This window comes from Macrotis lagotis, chromosome 1 (genome assembly GCF_037893015.1).
Source record: "Macrotis lagotis isolate mMagLag1 chromosome 1, bilby.v1.9.chrom.fasta, whole genome shotgun sequence".
Lineage (NCBI taxonomy): Eukaryota > Metazoa > Chordata > Mammalia > Peramelemorphia > Peramelidae > Macrotis > Macrotis lagotis.
In genome coordinates this window covers 912,298,277-912,315,332 of record NC_133658.1, presented here as the reverse complement: position 1 = coordinate 912,315,332, position 17,056 = coordinate 912,298,277, and the positions used below count along the sequence as shown (strand labels likewise).

General features: G+C 39.5%; 1 protein-coding gene across 3 annotated transcripts in view; it reads left to right on the top strand.

Annotated features, from left to right (window-relative positions):
* LOC141509780 (uncharacterized) overlaps positions 1-17,056 on the top strand; it is a 32,119-nt gene that overhangs the window by 4,691 nt on the left and 10,372 nt on the right. The window contains exons 2-7 of one of the 3 annotated variants that reach the window (XM_074219570.1): positions 6,901-6,950; positions 7,051-7,136; positions 9,499-9,605; positions 9,997-10,144; positions 13,845-13,971; positions 15,327-15,422. In XM_074219570.1, coding sequence (XP_074075671.1) covers positions 10,112-10,144; positions 13,845-13,971; positions 15,327-15,422 — 256 coding nt within the window. In that variant the 5' untranslated portion in view covers positions 6,901-6,950; positions 7,051-7,136; positions 9,499-9,605; positions 9,997-10,111. Of the gene's footprint in view, positions 1-1,357; positions 6,951-7,050; positions 7,137-9,498; positions 9,606-9,996; positions 10,145-13,844; positions 13,972-15,326; positions 15,423-17,056 lie in introns of those variants that run through there. The other 2 variants (XM_074219571.1, XM_074219572.1) reach the window with 2 other exon arrangements.

Below are 17,056 nucleotides of genomic sequence, written 5' to 3'. Positions count from 1 at the left end.
CAAAAATGCAAACAGTTTAACCTTATTGAATTCATTATGTTTGCTCAGTCACATTGACCTTTTTACACTTCTCTTCATTCTTGTCTTTTGTGTGGGACAAAGACCACTTAAATAAATTTCGGAGATCTCTCAAGGTATGAAGAGAAGGCTTTATTCGTTTCTGAAGAAACGGGCCACAATCAATGAGAGAGACTGAGGAAAAAGCGAAATGTTCAAGAATCACATTTATCCTAAATGTGATTCCCCCCCCCCCCCACTGACCCACCCTCTTTAATGAGGAATGTGGTCTTACAATCTAAACAGGAAAACTACCCCAGGGAAAGGGGCATAGAATTCAAACAGCAACTAATCTAGGAAAAGGAGGCTAACATTCAAACCAAAACCAGATTATTTTTTTAGTCCCAGGAACTGAATGATTCTCCAGATATCAACAGATAGATGAAATCAGTTGACTGCAATACCCCAGGAGTTTGCTTTGTCAAGGAGGGGCATATAGCTAACCAGATTCAATCTCAGTGAATAGAGCACTGGTCTTGGAGTCAGGAGGTTGGGAGTTTGAGTCCAATTTCAGTCACTTGCCACTTATTAACTATGTGACCTTGGGCAAGTCATTTAACCCTGATTGCCTGGCATTCCGGGCCAGCTCCAATTGTCCTGATTCATATCTGGCCACTGGACCCAGATGACCCCAGAGGAGAAAGTGAGGCTGGTGACTTAGCACAGTCCCCCTCACTCAAATCCAGCTCATGTGCTTGTCATGGCTTCACCTCCGTGATATTGTAGTTGTCTTCAAAAATGAAGGACAACAGCATTTTATCATGAATGCTTGAAAGTCCTCTATTTCATTAAATAATTATTTTTCCCCTCTAAACATTACTCTCAATTTCCCTGGGTAAGCTATTGTTGCTTGTATTTCCAGTTCAAATTCCCAATCCAAAATATCATATTCCAGCTCCTTTACTTCCTTAGTGTGGTAGATGCAAAATGTTGTGTGATTCTTACTATGCTTCCACAGTATTTAAATAATTTTTTTTTCTGACTGCTTTCTGCTTTTTCTCTTTAACTTGGGAGTTCTGGAATTTGATCATGATATTCCTAGGGATTTTCATTTTGGGGACCTCTTTCTGGAGGCAATTTATGAATTCTTTCAATTTCTATTTTATCCTCTGGTTTTAGGATGTCAGGGCAATTTTCCTTAATAATTTCTTGAAATATGTTCTTTAATCTCTTTTTTTGATCTTGGCTTTTACATAATCCTTTAATTCTTATATTATCACTCCTTGTTCTGTTTTCCAGGCCATTTGTTCTTCTGATAAGATATTTCATGTTTTCTTCAATTTTTTCATTCTTTTTTCTTTGATTGTTTCTTTGTATCTTATGTCCTTAGCTTCCATTTACTGAATTCCAATTTTTAGGCAGGATTTTCATCAGTGAGTTTATTTTTCAGCATTTTATCTTTTAGCATTTGGCCAATTCTGTTTTTTTTTAAGTTTTTTTTTTGCAAAGCAGGGGGTTAAGTGACTTGCCTAAGGCCACACAGCTAGGCAATTATTGTGTCTCAGGCTGGATTTGAACTCAGGTCTTCCTGACTCTAGGGCCGGTGCTCTATTCACTGTGCCACCTAGCTGCCCCCCCCATTCTGTTTTTTAAGGTGTTAATTTTTTCATTATTTTTTTAGCTTCTTTTACAAGGTATTGTCTTTTCATGATTTTTTTCCTCTGCTTTCATTTCTTCTCCTAATTTTTTTCTTTACACTGTTATTTGATTTTGAAAATTATTTTTTAGTTCTTCTGGGAATTCCTTTTAGACTTATGTCCAATTCACATTTTTCTTTGAGAGTTTGCTCTTATAGTTATTTTGACTTCATTGTCTTTTTCTAAGCTTATGCCATGATCTTCCTCTTAACTATAGTAACTTCTTGTTGCCAGGTTCCTTTTTTGTTTTTAGGTCATTTTTTTCTACCTTATTTCTTTATTTGGAATTTTAGGTTAATATCAATCTCTATTCCTGGTTTGAAATTTCAAAGGGAGAAGCACTATCTCAAGTATCAAGTTGGTTTGTTTTTTTTGAATTATAAGGATTTTATTTATTTTGAGTTTTACAGTTTTTCCCCTAATCTTACTTCCCTTCCCCCACCCCCCACAGAAGGCAATTTGCCAGTCTTTACGTTGTTTCCATGGTATACATTGATCCAAATTGAATGTGATGAGAGAGAAATCATATCCTTAAGGAAGAAACATAAAGTATAAGAGATACCAAGATCAGACAATAAGATATCAGGATTTTTCCTAAATTAAAGGTAATAGTCCTTGGTCTTTGTTAAAACTCCACAAATGGGGGAGGCTAGGTGGCGCAGTGGATAGAGCACCGGCCCTGGAGTTAGGAATACCCGGGTTCAAATCCAGCCTCAGACACTTAATAATTACATAGCTGTGTGGCCTTGGGCAAGCCACTTAACCCCATTGCCTTGCAAAAAAAAAAAAAACAACCCTAAACCCCGCCCCCCCCCAAAAGCTCCACAATTCTTTTTCTGTATATAAATGGCATTCTCTGTCACAGACAGCCCCAAATTATGCCTGATTGTTGCACTGATGGAATGAGCAAGTCCATCAAGGTTGATCATCACCTCCATGTTGCTGTTAGGGTGTACAATGTTCTTCTGGTTCTGCTTATCTTGTTCAGCATCAGTTCATGCAAATCCCTCCAGGCTTCCCTGAATTCCCATCCCTCCTGGTTTCTAATAGAACAATACTGTTCCATGACATACATATATATATATATGTATATATATATGTATATATATACACACATATATACACACTTATATATACACACTTATATATATACACTTATATATGTGTATATATATTATAGGGGATTTTAAATTTTCAGTATTTCCAAGGTGGTATGATCTGAGGAGTGTGATCACTGCTCCCTGGTCTGTACTGTGGTCCTTATCTAGTAAGGGCCCCTGATCCTTCAGTATTTGAATTAGAACTGCATCTCAGGGCCCCTCCTTCCTTGGGCCCTAAGAGAATACTGTTTCTCACTGATCCTTTGGAGGCTGGAAGTGATACTGTCCCTCTTAATCATAAGTGCTTTTCTTCACCTTGAACTATCATTCAGAAGTGAGTATAGGCAATAGAGTTCCTAAAAAGCATATGTTTCTGCATCCAGTGCAAACACCAGAATCCCCTTCAATTTCTTTTTGAGTTGTTGCCAGCTCACCTTATTATCTCTGGCTTGAGGACTCCCAAAGCTGCTTCTGTTTATTTATTTGTGTTGCATCCCTGTGGGATCTGAATAATCAGTGGGAGGAATCTTGTCTTCATATTCTTCCTACTGCTCCTCTTACTTGATAAAATACTAGCAAGAAGACTACAGCAATATATCACAAAGATTATATGCAAAAGCAGTTTGAATTTCTACTAGGAAGGCAAGGCTTCTTCATTATTAGCAAAGCTAAAAGCATCAATTACAAAAAATAAAAATCATGTGATTATATTAAGTTATTATATTATAATTATAAATAATTTTAAATATTATTATTATATTAATACTAACTCTTGGCAAAATTAAACATGGGAAAGTATAAGAGTAAATGGAGGGTCGGCTAGGTGGTGCAGTGGATAAAGCACCGGCCCTGGAGTCCAGTGGATAAAGCACTGGCCCTGGAGTCAGGAGTACCTGGGTTCAAATTTGGTCTCAGACACTTAATAATTACCTAGCTGTGTGGCCTTGGGCAAGCCACTTAACCCCATTTGCCTTGCAAAAACCTAAAAAAAAGAAAAGAGTAAATGGAGTTTTCTTTTAAGTAGTAGCTACTTAAAATCAAGAGCAAGTTATATCGTTAGTGGGAATAAATGAGAAACTTTTCTTGTAAGATGAAGGGTGAGGCAAGGGCATTCATTATCACACTATTCAATGTTGTACTTGAAATGCTAGCTATAGTAATAAGAAAAAAAAAGAAATAAGAAGAGGTAACAAGAGGACAGCTAGGTAGTGTGATGGATAGAACACTGTCCATGGAGTCAGGAGGACCTGACTGGCCTCAGACACTTAATGACCTTGGGCAAGTCACTTACCCCATTGCCTTGCAAAAAACCAAAATCAAACAAGAACAGGGAACAAAACTATCATGTTTTGCAGATATGATGGTTTATTTAAGATAAAACTAAAAATTTAGTTGAAACAATTAACAGCTTCAGCAACCTTCCAATTTACAAAATAAATCCACATAAATCATTATCATTTATATATTTCACCGTCAAAACCCAGTAGCAAAAGATAGAAAGGGAAATTTCATTTAAAAATCTACAGGGATGGGGGCAGCTGGGTGGCACAGTGGACAGAGTACCCACCTTGGAGTCAGGAGTACCTGGGTTCAAATCCGGCCTCAAACACTTAATAATTACCTAGCTGTGTGGCCTTGGGCAATCCACTCAAGGCAATGGGGTTAAAAAAAATCTACAGGGAATATGAAACACTGGGGAATATAACTGCTAAGACACAGGAAGGAACTATATGAACAATTACAAAACATTTTACACAAAAACATCTAAGCAACTGGAGAAATATTAATTGCTCTTGGATAGGCTGAGCCGATATAATAAAAATGGCATTAATTCCTTAATTACTTTATTCAGTGTCATATGATCAGACTTCTTTTATACAGTTAGAAAAAATCAAATTCATCTGGAAGAACATAGCCAAGACTAGCAGTGAAATTAATGAAAAACAAAACTTTGAAGGATAGCAGCTTCACAGTCTAATTATGAATAAGAAACAAGTGTGAATGTTCAATAGAATAGATTGTTATGATATGAAAGAGTAAATGATTAAAGTAACTTCATGTTGAGAAACCCCAAATCTAAACTATTGAGTCAAGAGCTCACTATTTGACAAAAAATTCTGAACACACTAGAAAAGAGCATGTCAGAAAGTAAACATAAAATGTGATATGAACAAATTAGGGCTACATGAGCAAAAATTACCTGAGAGGTCTGTGAATAAAGGAAGTGTTCTTGACCGAAAAAGAAATAAGGGGATCGTGGGAGATAAAATGAATAATTTTGATTACATTAAATTAAAACATTTTTGCCCAAACAATATCAACATAGCCAAAATAAGAAGAAAAAAAGGAAAATGGGGAAAAAAAATTACAGCAAGTTCCTCCGATAAAGGCTTCTTTTCTCAAATATATAAGGAACTAGGACAAATATATAAAAGTAATAGCCATTCCCCAGCTAATAAATGATCAAAGGGTATATACTGGCAGTTTTCAGAAGAAATTAAAGCTAACAGTAGTCATAAAAATAAATGCTCAAATCACTATTGATTAAATTCATTGAATCTGGAGCAGAGTTCAGTTGCTTTAAAGTGAAACTTGGGTTTGATTTGAGGAGACTAGGTATAAGGGATTTGATACAGGACCTGACATTCATCAGATTGGTTAATGTGACAGAAAAAGGAAAATGACAGTTCCTGGAGGGGATGTGGAAAAAATAGGTACCCAAATGAATTCTTGGTAGATCTGTGAATTGGTCCAAATTGTTAAAGGGTAGGCTGAGGAAGTATAATAAAAATGGCATTAATCCCTAAATTAATTCATTCCAATTTATACAAGTCAAATCACCAGAGAATTCTTTTATAGTGCTAGAAAAATTAACAAAATTCATTCTACAGAACAATTGGACCCGTGATCAAAAGATTATAAAACCATTCTTATCTTTGACCTGGTAATAATCACTACTAGGTCAGTATTCCAAAGAAATAAAAGAAAAGCAAAAGTATATTTATAGCAATTTCTTTTGCACTTTGTAGTGACAAAAATTGGAAATTGAGAGGATGCCCATCAACTGGGGAATGGCCAGATAATAAAGTTGTATGATATGATTGTGATGGAATACTATTGTCTTATAAGAAATGATGAAGGGGAATGGTTTCAGAAAAACCTGGGAAGAATTATGTAAACTGATTCACAGCTAGGAGAACATGGCATAGAATGAAAATAGATTGTAAGCAGATAAAGAAATTTCAGAATCTGTGAACATGGATGTGGTTCATTTTGTATGGGAGTGTAAGGCCAAGTAATGACCATCTGTGACTGAAGTGGAGGTGAAATGAGTGCTTAAAAAAAAAGCACTTGTGAAATATGAGGCACTGGGAGATCAACATGCTTGATGAGGAGCATATTGTGGATGTTGAAATCCCCTAGGATGAGAACAGGAGTTGCAGAGGGGAGAAGGCTTGGGGCAGGCATAGAAGTCATTGAGAAAAGAAGGCAGTGTTCCAGTGGTTGGTAGATCCCAGCTACCAGAATTTTGCCTGGGTGGTAGATATAGTTTGAGTGACCCTCAAAGGAGGAGAGGTTGACTGATGTTGATAGGAGACCATAGTGGTGAGCTAGGAATGTTGCAACTTCTCTACCTCAACTAGTAATTTGGAGGGGATGAGTGAACATTTAGCCAATGTGGAAAGGGATGCCAGGGAGACTGTGTCATCACAAGGGAGGCTTGCCAACTAATAAAGGATTGGGAAAGGAAACGGTTTAGGATGAAAGTAAGTTTATTGAATCTAGAGCAGAGTTCAGTTGCTTTAGAGTGGAACTTGGGTTTGATTTGAGGAGACTAGGTATCAGGGATTGGGTAATTGGGAACAGAGAATGAGGTTTGAGGGGCTTTTTTGAAAGGCAGTGGGGTTTAAGTGACTTGCCCAAGGTCATACAGTTAGGTAATTATTATGTGTCTGAGGCTGGATTTTAACTCAGGTCCTCCTGACTCCAGGGCCAATGCTCTATCTACTGCGCCACCTAGTTGCCCCTAAGAATGAAGTTTAAATCGAGATGATGAAGGTGGGTATGGAGTTCATCATTGAGTAATGAGTTCATTATCTTTACAGGGTTAGAGTCAGGGAAGAGTCTTCTTAGGACTTTCAGCAGTTCAGGGAAGGTGAGAAATGCTTGCTCCTAAAAGAAATCTTGTTATTCCCCCTTCCCTAAGGAAGGAAATGTGATTGAAGCCATCTGATCTTGCACATTTTCCTTCTCAGCTCTCCTTTCTGATGACTCTACACTTGTCCAAGAGGGGAACACTGAGGAGGGACGTGGTTCTATGTTCTTGACCTACTGAGCCCAGGTGAGTTGGAATTTCTGTATCTTTACAGGCTAGATCAATTCTGAGAGCTGATAAACCTTCTTTTCTTGTGGAACTGATTGCCTCAGTATAACCTCTTTTAGAAACCTAGGCTCTAGTTGCCTGTGGGCTCCAGGTACAGTGTGTCTAACTGACTGATCTTGGTATATGGTCTTGGAAGGCTCCACCATGGGTCAGAACAGATAGTCCTTATGAACATTTAGAATGGAAATGTTTCCAAATTTATGCAGCTCATGTTTCTTTTGAGGTCCTTCAATTCTGCATTGTTTATTGAGCATAGCACCCTCTTTGACACTTGCACACTTTGCCAATGTCGTCCTTGTCATGAAGTCGATTCCAGATTTCTCCAGAGAGACCATGAGGCTGTTCTGTGTCACTTCTGACTTCCCTATGAGCACTCGCCTTGCTTGAGATCTCTATAATGCACACATGCTTTTGGTATTTGAACAATGTGGCCAGCCCAGTAGAGTTGTGCTCTCTGACATAGAGTTTGAATACTTGGATTTGAACTTGAGAAAGACTCTTAGGGTCCAGTCCCTTGTTTTACTTTCTTTTAATTCTATCCTATTGATCCAGACTGTGGTCTGCCTCTACATTACTGTGAGCTCCTTGAGGAGAGAGATTTTTGTTTGCTTCTTTTTGTAGCCACAGCACTAAGCACACATTCCCTCCATTACTTTCACATTCTTTCTGTCCTTTCAGTGATACGGTCTATTAAATGCAGTCTTTGCTGTGAGGGTGCATCCAAAAAGTTTTATTGAGTTTAGGCGAGGGGAAGACAGTGTTGGTGGTGAGAAGGTCATGAGATGCACAAGTTTTCAGTAGTAAATGACCATTACTATTCCCATTTCTGACTCCATTTCTCCCATGAACTCCCTGCCATGTATGATAGTCTTTTCAGACTCTGGCATTAAAGTCACCCTGAATTAGAAACTTGTCTTCTTTTGGCACATTGATGATGAGGATCTCCAGGCCTTCATAAAATTTACTAAGGGCTCTCTGGGTACCTAAGCCTTGGGGTTAAAAACAAAAGCAAAAGATTGTTCCTGTCATCTTGGATCTAACATTATAATGGGTTGATAACATGTAAACTAATATATATACAAAATAAGGAATAAATTTGGTTTAAAAATACAAGCTTAAGAAAAATCCTCCAAAAATACTAATAATTAGATAAATCACATATCTTGCCAGTCTTTCTTTTTCAATTAAGTTCTTTTTTCCAATTACAAGTAAAGATAGTTTTCATCAATCATTTTTGTAAGATTTTTAAATGTTATACAAATCAATCTTGTTAAACACATTTCCATATTAGTCATGTTGTGAAAGAATCAGAACAAAAGGAAAAACTATAAGAAAGAAAAATCAAAAAGTATAAACCAGTATGCTTTGATCTGCATTTAGACTCCACAGTGCTTTCTCTGGATGTGGATGGCATTTTCCATTACATGTTTTACTCAGTCTTAGTGTATCCCAAGCAAATAGGGAAGTTGCTGAGGGCAAAACTTAACTGCCTCCTGTTCCACTTGGGTCAGCCTGGAACCAAACTCTTCTGTGAGCGAGGGGAAGGAAGGAGGGAAGGACCCAGCTGCATGGCCTGGGATGCTTCACTAGGAAGGGAGAGTCACTCTCCTCAGGAAGCTCTTAGTTGGCACTGGTTCTGCTGGCACACTGGGGAGCTGGCTAGCTGGGCTTAGTGCCTGCAACCTCAGAGGGTGGGCAGGGTGAGAGCTTTACAGTCATGTGGTATGTAGTATAACATCCTCATGCTGCATCTGACACAGTAGAAGGTAAGAAACCCATTCAAAAGCATTTGCTTTGGGGACAGCTGGGTGATGCAATGGATAGAGCACTGGCCCTGGAGTCAAAAAGACCTGAGTTCAGATTCAACCTCAGACACTTAATACTTACTTAGCTGTATGACCTTGAGCAAGTCATTTAAAACTCCATTCCTTGCCAAAAAAACCCCAACATTTTCTTGAAGAATTTTATTTGTCATATAAGTCAGTTATGATAAATGAATACATTCCAAAAGAATTTTATCTTAAATGAGATTTTAGTACAAAAGTTTACAGAATTCTAAAAAATTATTAGCAAGAAAAGTGTTTTTCATATGTTTCCAGTTTTTTTTTTGTACTGAATTTTATGGATTCTTTCATGGTTCCTGGGTCAGGAAAGGTATAGATTATCAATCATAATTTAATATTTTGTTATAAAGAACTGTATGCAGAAAAGTATATTTTACCAATCTCTAGTGAAAGATCAGTTTTTGGTGGTTGCAGGAACCTAACTTCCTATTTCCTGAATCATCTTTTCTGTTTTTTTTCTTTCATGATATTTCTAGAATGTTACCCTGTGAAAGTTGATCTCTGGGTCAGAGTCAGGACCCTGACTACCACCTGCTTCTGCTGGATGCCCTTTGTGGGGGCATCCTTCCCAACTGGGCTCTTGGTGAGTGTTCCCTGCTTCCCTCCCAGGCCTGGTTCCTGGGTGGGTTCCCAACCCCTGCTTCTTGTCCAGGCTCCCAATACCTCCTCGACGGCCAGGGTGCCATCGCCCAGTTTATCAATGAGTCATGTAGCCCATCCCTCAGACCTGACCCAGAGCTCGGAATTAGGTGTCAATGTAACTGATTGGTTTCCTCCATCTGGGATATGAAGCCCCTTCCTGACTTTTGGGTTTCAATGGAACTCTGGGTGAGGGGAGTGGGACCAAAGAGAAGGAATAAAAGGGGGTGAAAAGTGGTTCCCTGGTCAATCTGCTGCCTTCTTCTTGGGGGGGACTTTCTCCTCTGGGTAGAGGACCAGGGTCTTGCTGACTCTTTTGGGACCTTATTTTCTAGCTGTAGGCCAGCCCCTGCCCAGGGAGTGAAGACAACATCTCCCATCTGGATCCTTCTCCCTCCCCTGTTCAGCCTGAAGAGGACAGAGACTAGCCCCAGCAGGGAACCTGAGGGAATGGCCCCTGGACCCCCAGTACCCCTATGGCAGGTGAGTGCAGTGCAACCACAGGCTTCACTAATATCTGGTCATTTACAGAGAGTTAGAACATTGCCTCTGAAGCTACCTAGCTCTTACTCATTGTTTCTTTTAAAAAATACATATGAAATAAAAGATATTAGTAATAATGCTGCCCTTCCCTTTTCAGTGTTGTGAACTTTCTTTGAACTTTTCTTCCTCTCTAGCAATAGCTTTCCCCCCAAATTTGCTACCCTCCAGTTTTTGATTTTTAAGTTCTCTATCGTTACAACTGTCAAAACCACTTTGTTCAGGGCCGGCTAGGTGGCGTAGTGGATAAAGCACGGGCCCTGGAGTCAGGAGTGCCTGGGTTCAAATCCGGCCTCAGACACTTAATAATTACCTAGCTGTGTGGCCTTGGGCAAGTCACTTAACCCCATTGCCTTGCGAAAACCTAAAAAACAACAACAACAACAAAACACTTCCTTCATTCTCTATTACATAAGGATCATTTCTTTGCTTTCTTTTTGCATTCCTAGCGTGCACACATAACTCTCACACTTATGCACTCTCTCTCTCTCTCTCTCTCTCTCTCTCTCTCTCACACACACACACACACACTCACACACACACTCCTTCCTCTGTGTTTCTTTATTTCAAATCTTTCCCTTGTAACAACTGAAGGTCAAAGTAAACAGCTCTTCCCACCTACCTCCTGTCTGGATAGAACAGAACCCTGATATCTTTCCTGACTGTTTTTCTTTGCCATGTTGTAGTCAGAGCAAAATGATCCTCTTGGTCCATTGTCTCTGCCTCAGTTTCCACAAGTCTTCCAGCTGTCCTGAATGCCTCCCATTTACTATTTCTTAGGTCAAGTCACTAAGCATCTAGAGAGTGGCTCCTTTGGGCCAGACACTGTTCAAACCTACCATGGATACAAAGGAAGGAAAAATCTGACCCTGCCTTCAAGGAGCTCACAGTCTAATGTTGGAGACTATGTTTAAGCAGCCATGCCCTTTAAAACTAGAGGCAATGTAAGTGGGAAGGGAAGGATCCAGTAGTTTCAGGGACAAGGTGTTGTAATTAAAAAGGTTTGCTAGTTATAGTTTCTGGATAATTTAATCATTTTAGTAATGAGGTCAGGAAAAGGATGGCCATTTGGCTGTCTCTCATAGACCACTGTGCTTAGAACTGTTGCTACAAAAAGAAGCAAACAAAAATTTTTCTCCTTAAGGAACTCACAGTCTAATGGATAAGACAACAAGCAAACAAATATGTACAGCAGGTCATAGGATTTAAAGGTTATAATTTAAAGAAGGAAGGCACTAGAAATAAGAAGGGTCAGGGAAGGATTCCTGTAGAAAATAGAATTTTGTTTTTATTGTTGTTCCTTCATTCTCAAAGAGGACCAAGGACATCAGCAGGGTGATGTCTTGACTTACAAATGAATTGGATTTACATGAGGCAGAGATGTGCAAAGTCATCAGCCTCACACTCTCCTTCCGAGGCATCTGAGTTCTGTGGCATGGCATATATCAAGACGACTGGTAATGGCCCTCGATGCAGTGGGAGACCTAGGTCTCTCTAAATGAAAATCTTTCCCAGGCCTCAGGTTTGTATGAGTCAATGCCCATTCAATAGTTAAAGGCTGGAGAGATTTTAGTTAAGATCTGAAGGAAGCCAGGATGTGGAAATGAAGAGGTAGAGAATTTCAGCCATTTAGAACAGCCAGAAAAAAATGTATGGAGCCTAGAGGTGGAGTGTCTTCTTTATGGACTACCAAGGAGCCCAGTTTCATTGAATCATAGATTAGGTGATGGATAACAGGAAGACTAAAAGTAGGTGATTTCTAGGTCATAAAGAGTTTTGAATGCAAGAAGATTGTATTTGATCCTGGAGGTGATAGAGAGCCACTAAAGTATATTGAGTAGAAAAATGACATGGTTGGACCAGAGGAGGATGGAATAGGGTGAGGCTTGAGGCAGGCCAACCCACCAGCAAACTACTGCTATACTCCAAGGATGAGGTGATGAGAGTTTGCACCAGGGTGGCTGCAAATCAAAGGAAAGAAGGTGATTTGAGAAATGTTGCAAAAGTGAAATGAATAGGTATTTCAACAGACTGGTTAAGGGGGAATGAGACATAGGAGTTGAAGATAACAACTGAGTTGTGAGCTCCAAGGACTGGAGGTTGTGGGCACAAATTGTCCATGTGAATACCAGCAGTGAGTATTCTAAACTTAGAGATGTCACATTTCCTTTGAGCTGCTTCCATTCATGCCTTCCTCGTATCCATAACAGTGATAGGGAAGGTAGGAGGATATGGGAATCTTAAAGGAACAAGATAATCAATTCCATTTTGGATATGTTGAATTTAGGAAGTTGTGATCAGAAGTAACTCATGATGAATGGCAACTCCAGAGACTCTAATGAAAAGAAAAGGTTTATAAATTCTCGGGAATCCCAACAAGTGGAAAAAGAGCAATAAATGCCTTACTCAAGCTAAATAATTTAGAACTAAGGGAAATTAAAGGAATATGGATTTCAAAAAATCATAAATAAGATGTATCATAGAAATCAAAAAGATGAAAGATAAAATGATGAAAAGACAATTTTATCTGCAGATCAAGAATTGCTCCCAAATATTTTGTTGTTCATTTGTTTTGGTTGTGTCTGTGACCCCATTTGGAATTCTCTTGACAGAGTTATTTGAGTGGTTTGCCATTTCCTTCTCCAGCTCATTTTACAGATGAGGAAATTGAGGTAAACAGGGCTAAGTGACTTGCCTAGAATCACTCAGCTAGGAAGTGTCTGCTTCCAGATTTGAATTCAGGTCCTCCTGACTCATAATAAAATGAGAGAGAGGAGGCTAGGTGGCGCAATGGATAGAGCACGGGCCCTGGAGTCAGGAGTACCTGAGATCAAATCCGGCCTCAGACACTTCTTACCTAGCTGTGTGTGTCTTTGGGCAAGCCACTTAACCCCACTGCCTTGCAAAAACTAAGATAGATAGATAGATAGATAGATAGATAGATAGATGGATGGATGAATGAGTAGATAAATAAATAAAATGAGAGAGCATCAAATAAGAAGGCATTGAACAAATGTGTTCTATATATAGTGGTTGGAACAACAGAAGATGCCTCTCAAGTATTTGACCACTGCCTTGCATGTCATCCATTAGTCAGCCTCTTATTCCATTATCCAGCCTCTTGCTGTCCTGGGGCAGAGACTTTTAGGGGTATGTTTAGATATGTTACTTTTCAAAAACTAGTAATGTCTTTCTCATGAATTAACTCAATCTCCTAAAATAATGAAATATTATATTTTGAATAAATGAAGGAACTCTTCTTTCCCCTTCTCAATTTCTCTCATTCTATATAACTCTGAATAATAATGATATATACCATTAACAAATGAAAGCAATCATAAAACAAAGACATATGATATTTTATAGTACACATACCTTCTCCCCGATTTCATAGGGAGAAACCTTCCTAGTAAGATATTTGTCAACTTTATTCCACCTGCAAATATAAAATCCTTTTTTCTCAGTATCCCATTGGGTTCATCATAATTATGGTTTTAAGTGTTGCTGTTGACAATCATAAATCATAAGATATTTAGGAAATCCCTTCTTTGTGCTTCGTTCCATCCTGTAAAATGAGAAGGTTTGGACTAGAGGAATTCTGAAGTCTCTTTCAGTTTTAAGTTTTGTGAATTTTGATGGTTAGGAGTCACTGACATTCAGGGATGTGACTGTGGACTTCACCCCAGAGGAGTGGCGTCTCCTGGACCATTTCCAGAAAGAGCTGTACAAGGAAGTGATGCTCGAAAACTCCCAAAACCTGCTGTCTCTGGGTAAGCACAACTTCCCCATTGAGCTCTGAACTTGCTGTGTGTCTTTCCTTCCCTAGTCTGCAGGGTTTGAGTATCACTTGTTCAACAAGCTGCTCCTGCTCTCTGGTTTTCCTGATAAAAGATCCTACATTTCATGATAAGAAACTGGGATTTTCCTTGTTGCTCCTGAAGCTTCTCTAAACTTCAGGTCACAAAACAAACAAGGATCATAGATTCTCAGACTTGGAACTGATCTCAGAGATTATCTAGCCTAGCCCCTGCCTGGAAAAGTGAATTGTGTTTGAAAAAAATCTGAAAACTGTTCACGCAACTTTTCCTTGAAGAAGGGCAATGAATGGAACTCCCAACAAGGTCATCCCTTCCTCCTTGCTATGGATCTAATCTTAAAGCTGTTCTTGTTATAAAGCATAAATTTATAGCAAATTAACTCCAGTTGGTGGTTGGTTCTTGTCCTTCATACTGAAGATGACCAAAATGACATCACTGTGTTTGAGACAAATGACAGTGCATCTGACTGTGGCTGATCAGAAAGATGAGTTCGGAAAGCTCTACCTCAGGTGGGGCAAAAATTGTGAACACCAGGGGTGGGTATTCTAAACTTAGAGATGTCACATTTCCTTTGAGCTTTTTACATTCTTCCTTCCTCATAGAGTGCAGCCCCCTCACTGATGGGGGCATGGTCCTGTGGACATGCTGGATGGTCCTGTGCCAGGGTCTCCTATGCTGTACAATCAATTCCAAAGTTCTCAAGAGAGACCCTTACTTCTAGTCCTGCTTTGTACATCTTTTTTCTTCCTTCATTCTTCTCCCAAATCTCAGCAAAGAAGGGAGGAAAGGAAGAGAAAGGAATAAGCCTTTTTGTAGACTCACTTTAGTTGCCAGTATTATGCTAAGTAGTTTATAAATTTTATCTCATCTGATCCTCAGAATACCTTGGGAGTTTGGTGTTATTGTTCTCCCCGTCTTTTAGATGAGGAGCTTAAGGCAAACACCAGAGAAGTGACCCACAGTTCCCAAAGTGTCCAAGGCTCTATTTGAGTTGAGTTTTCCTGGCTCCATGCCCAGGGCTCTTACCACAGAACCAGTATCTGGCTTTCATTTCAAGGGAATGGGAATTCTGGAATGTGACCATGTTTCTATGAAGGGTATAGTCAAAAACCAGAATTTTCTTGTTAAAGTTTGGCCAAATGATCTGCCCCTATCTCCAAGCTACCAACAATAAACACCATGTCACCAATCCTTGAAGAGTCCTGGGAACCTTCTTATTGTCCTTGCCAGCATGTCCCTTTCCCCTAAAGAGGAGTAAACTCTGTGTTTCTTTCCGTCTTCACCCCTCCCTTATTCCCCTTGCTAAGGAATTCCAGTTCTCAGAGAAGATTCCGTCTCCCATTTTGAGGAAAGGGAACCATCCTGGATCCTGAATCAGATAGGCCTGAGGAACTCCTGTCCAGGTGAGTGAGCTGAAAGCAGGTGTGTGAGGACTGTTGTCACAAGATGCATCCCTGTTGTTGTGAAGGAAAGGATCATGAGGCTTGGGGACAGAAAGTTCTGATGTGGAATTCTCTGCTAGGTGTTTTTGTGCAGATAAAGTCACTGACTCTCTGAGCCTTGGTTTCCCCATCTGTGAAATTAGGAGGTTGTTCTTCATGCCCTTTCATTTCCCTTCTGGTGAAAAGTCTATGATCCTGTACCAAGTCATGTTTAGAACTTTGGGCCATGGAAATATCCTGAAAGCTGAAAAGACTGAGGCTGCCCTGGAAGAGCTCTGTCCTAGACCTTCAAGTCAATAAGCAAAAGCCCTCATATGGACCAGACACTGTGCCATAGATAGAAAGTCAAGGGCCAAACCTTGTTCTCAAGGAAGTTTACAATCAAGTAGGGATTGGGAACCAGTGATAACTAACCAAATGAGGAAAAGTGCAAAGATTAGGGAGAACTGGAAAAGTTTTATTGTCCAAGGTGGGGTTTTAGGTGAGCATTTCTATTTAGGGAGCCATGGTGAGTAGAGTTGGTGAGGAAATCATCCAAATCAAAATACTGGTGATAAGAGGTAACATTTGGGTCACTATTTGTGGTACTCTGTGTCAAATGATTCATAAACATCTCATTTGATCTTACTACAACCCTGAGTGTCATTATCTTTTTTTTACATATAAGGAAATTGAGGCAAACAGCCAGTATTGTACCTCACCCAGTGTCACACAGATAGCAAGTGTCTTAAGTCTTCTTAAGTCTCTAAGTCTCAAGTCTTCTTAACTCCAGGCCCCATGCTCTATTATAATACTTCTAGCTGCCTCAAGATGGAAAATGTTTCTACCCCTTTAATTAGGGGAAATTAAAAAAAAATGAGACTTTTTAGATAGTTGTAGCCAGTCATTTGGGACAGTAATGGATGGGTGAGGAGTGAAGATCCTGCCATTTCTATTCTATGTGACTAATGTTGATCCTACTCCCTTTCCCCCATCTTTTTTTTTGTTTCTAAAGATTGAGGTAAAGGAAAATAGAATAAGAACATATGATGGATGTATAGACAAGGCACAGGAGGGAACTGAATATAATGGTTTAATATAGTATGAGGATGGAACCAGTGGGTGAAAAAGGAATGTGCTGGGAGAAAGGGAAAGGAAAGGTAGAATAGGCTAAGATATTTCACATTAAAGAGTCAAGAAAAAGCTTTTGCAATGGAGTGGAAGGGGGAAAGGTGAGGGGGAATGAGTGAACATTCTTATCAAAAGTGGTTCAGAGGAAATAACACACATACTTAATAGGGTAAAGAAATCTATCTTACTCTGAGGAAAAAGGAGAGGAGGGGGATGGGAGAAAGGGGGACAGGCAGAGGGGAGGGGGTATAGGTGATAGAGGAAAAGGAAGATCAAGGGATAGGGCAGTCAGATACAACACACTTCTGAGGAGGGACAGGGTGAAAGGAGAAAGAGAGAGTAGAATAAATGGTAGTGGAGAGGAATAGGATGAAGGGTTAGCAATAGAAACTGTGGGGGGAAAAGTATCAAAGCAATTCTCTGATGGAGTTAATGATGAATACAAGCCATCCCAGAGGCAGAGTATGCTTTTTTTCCCTTCACTT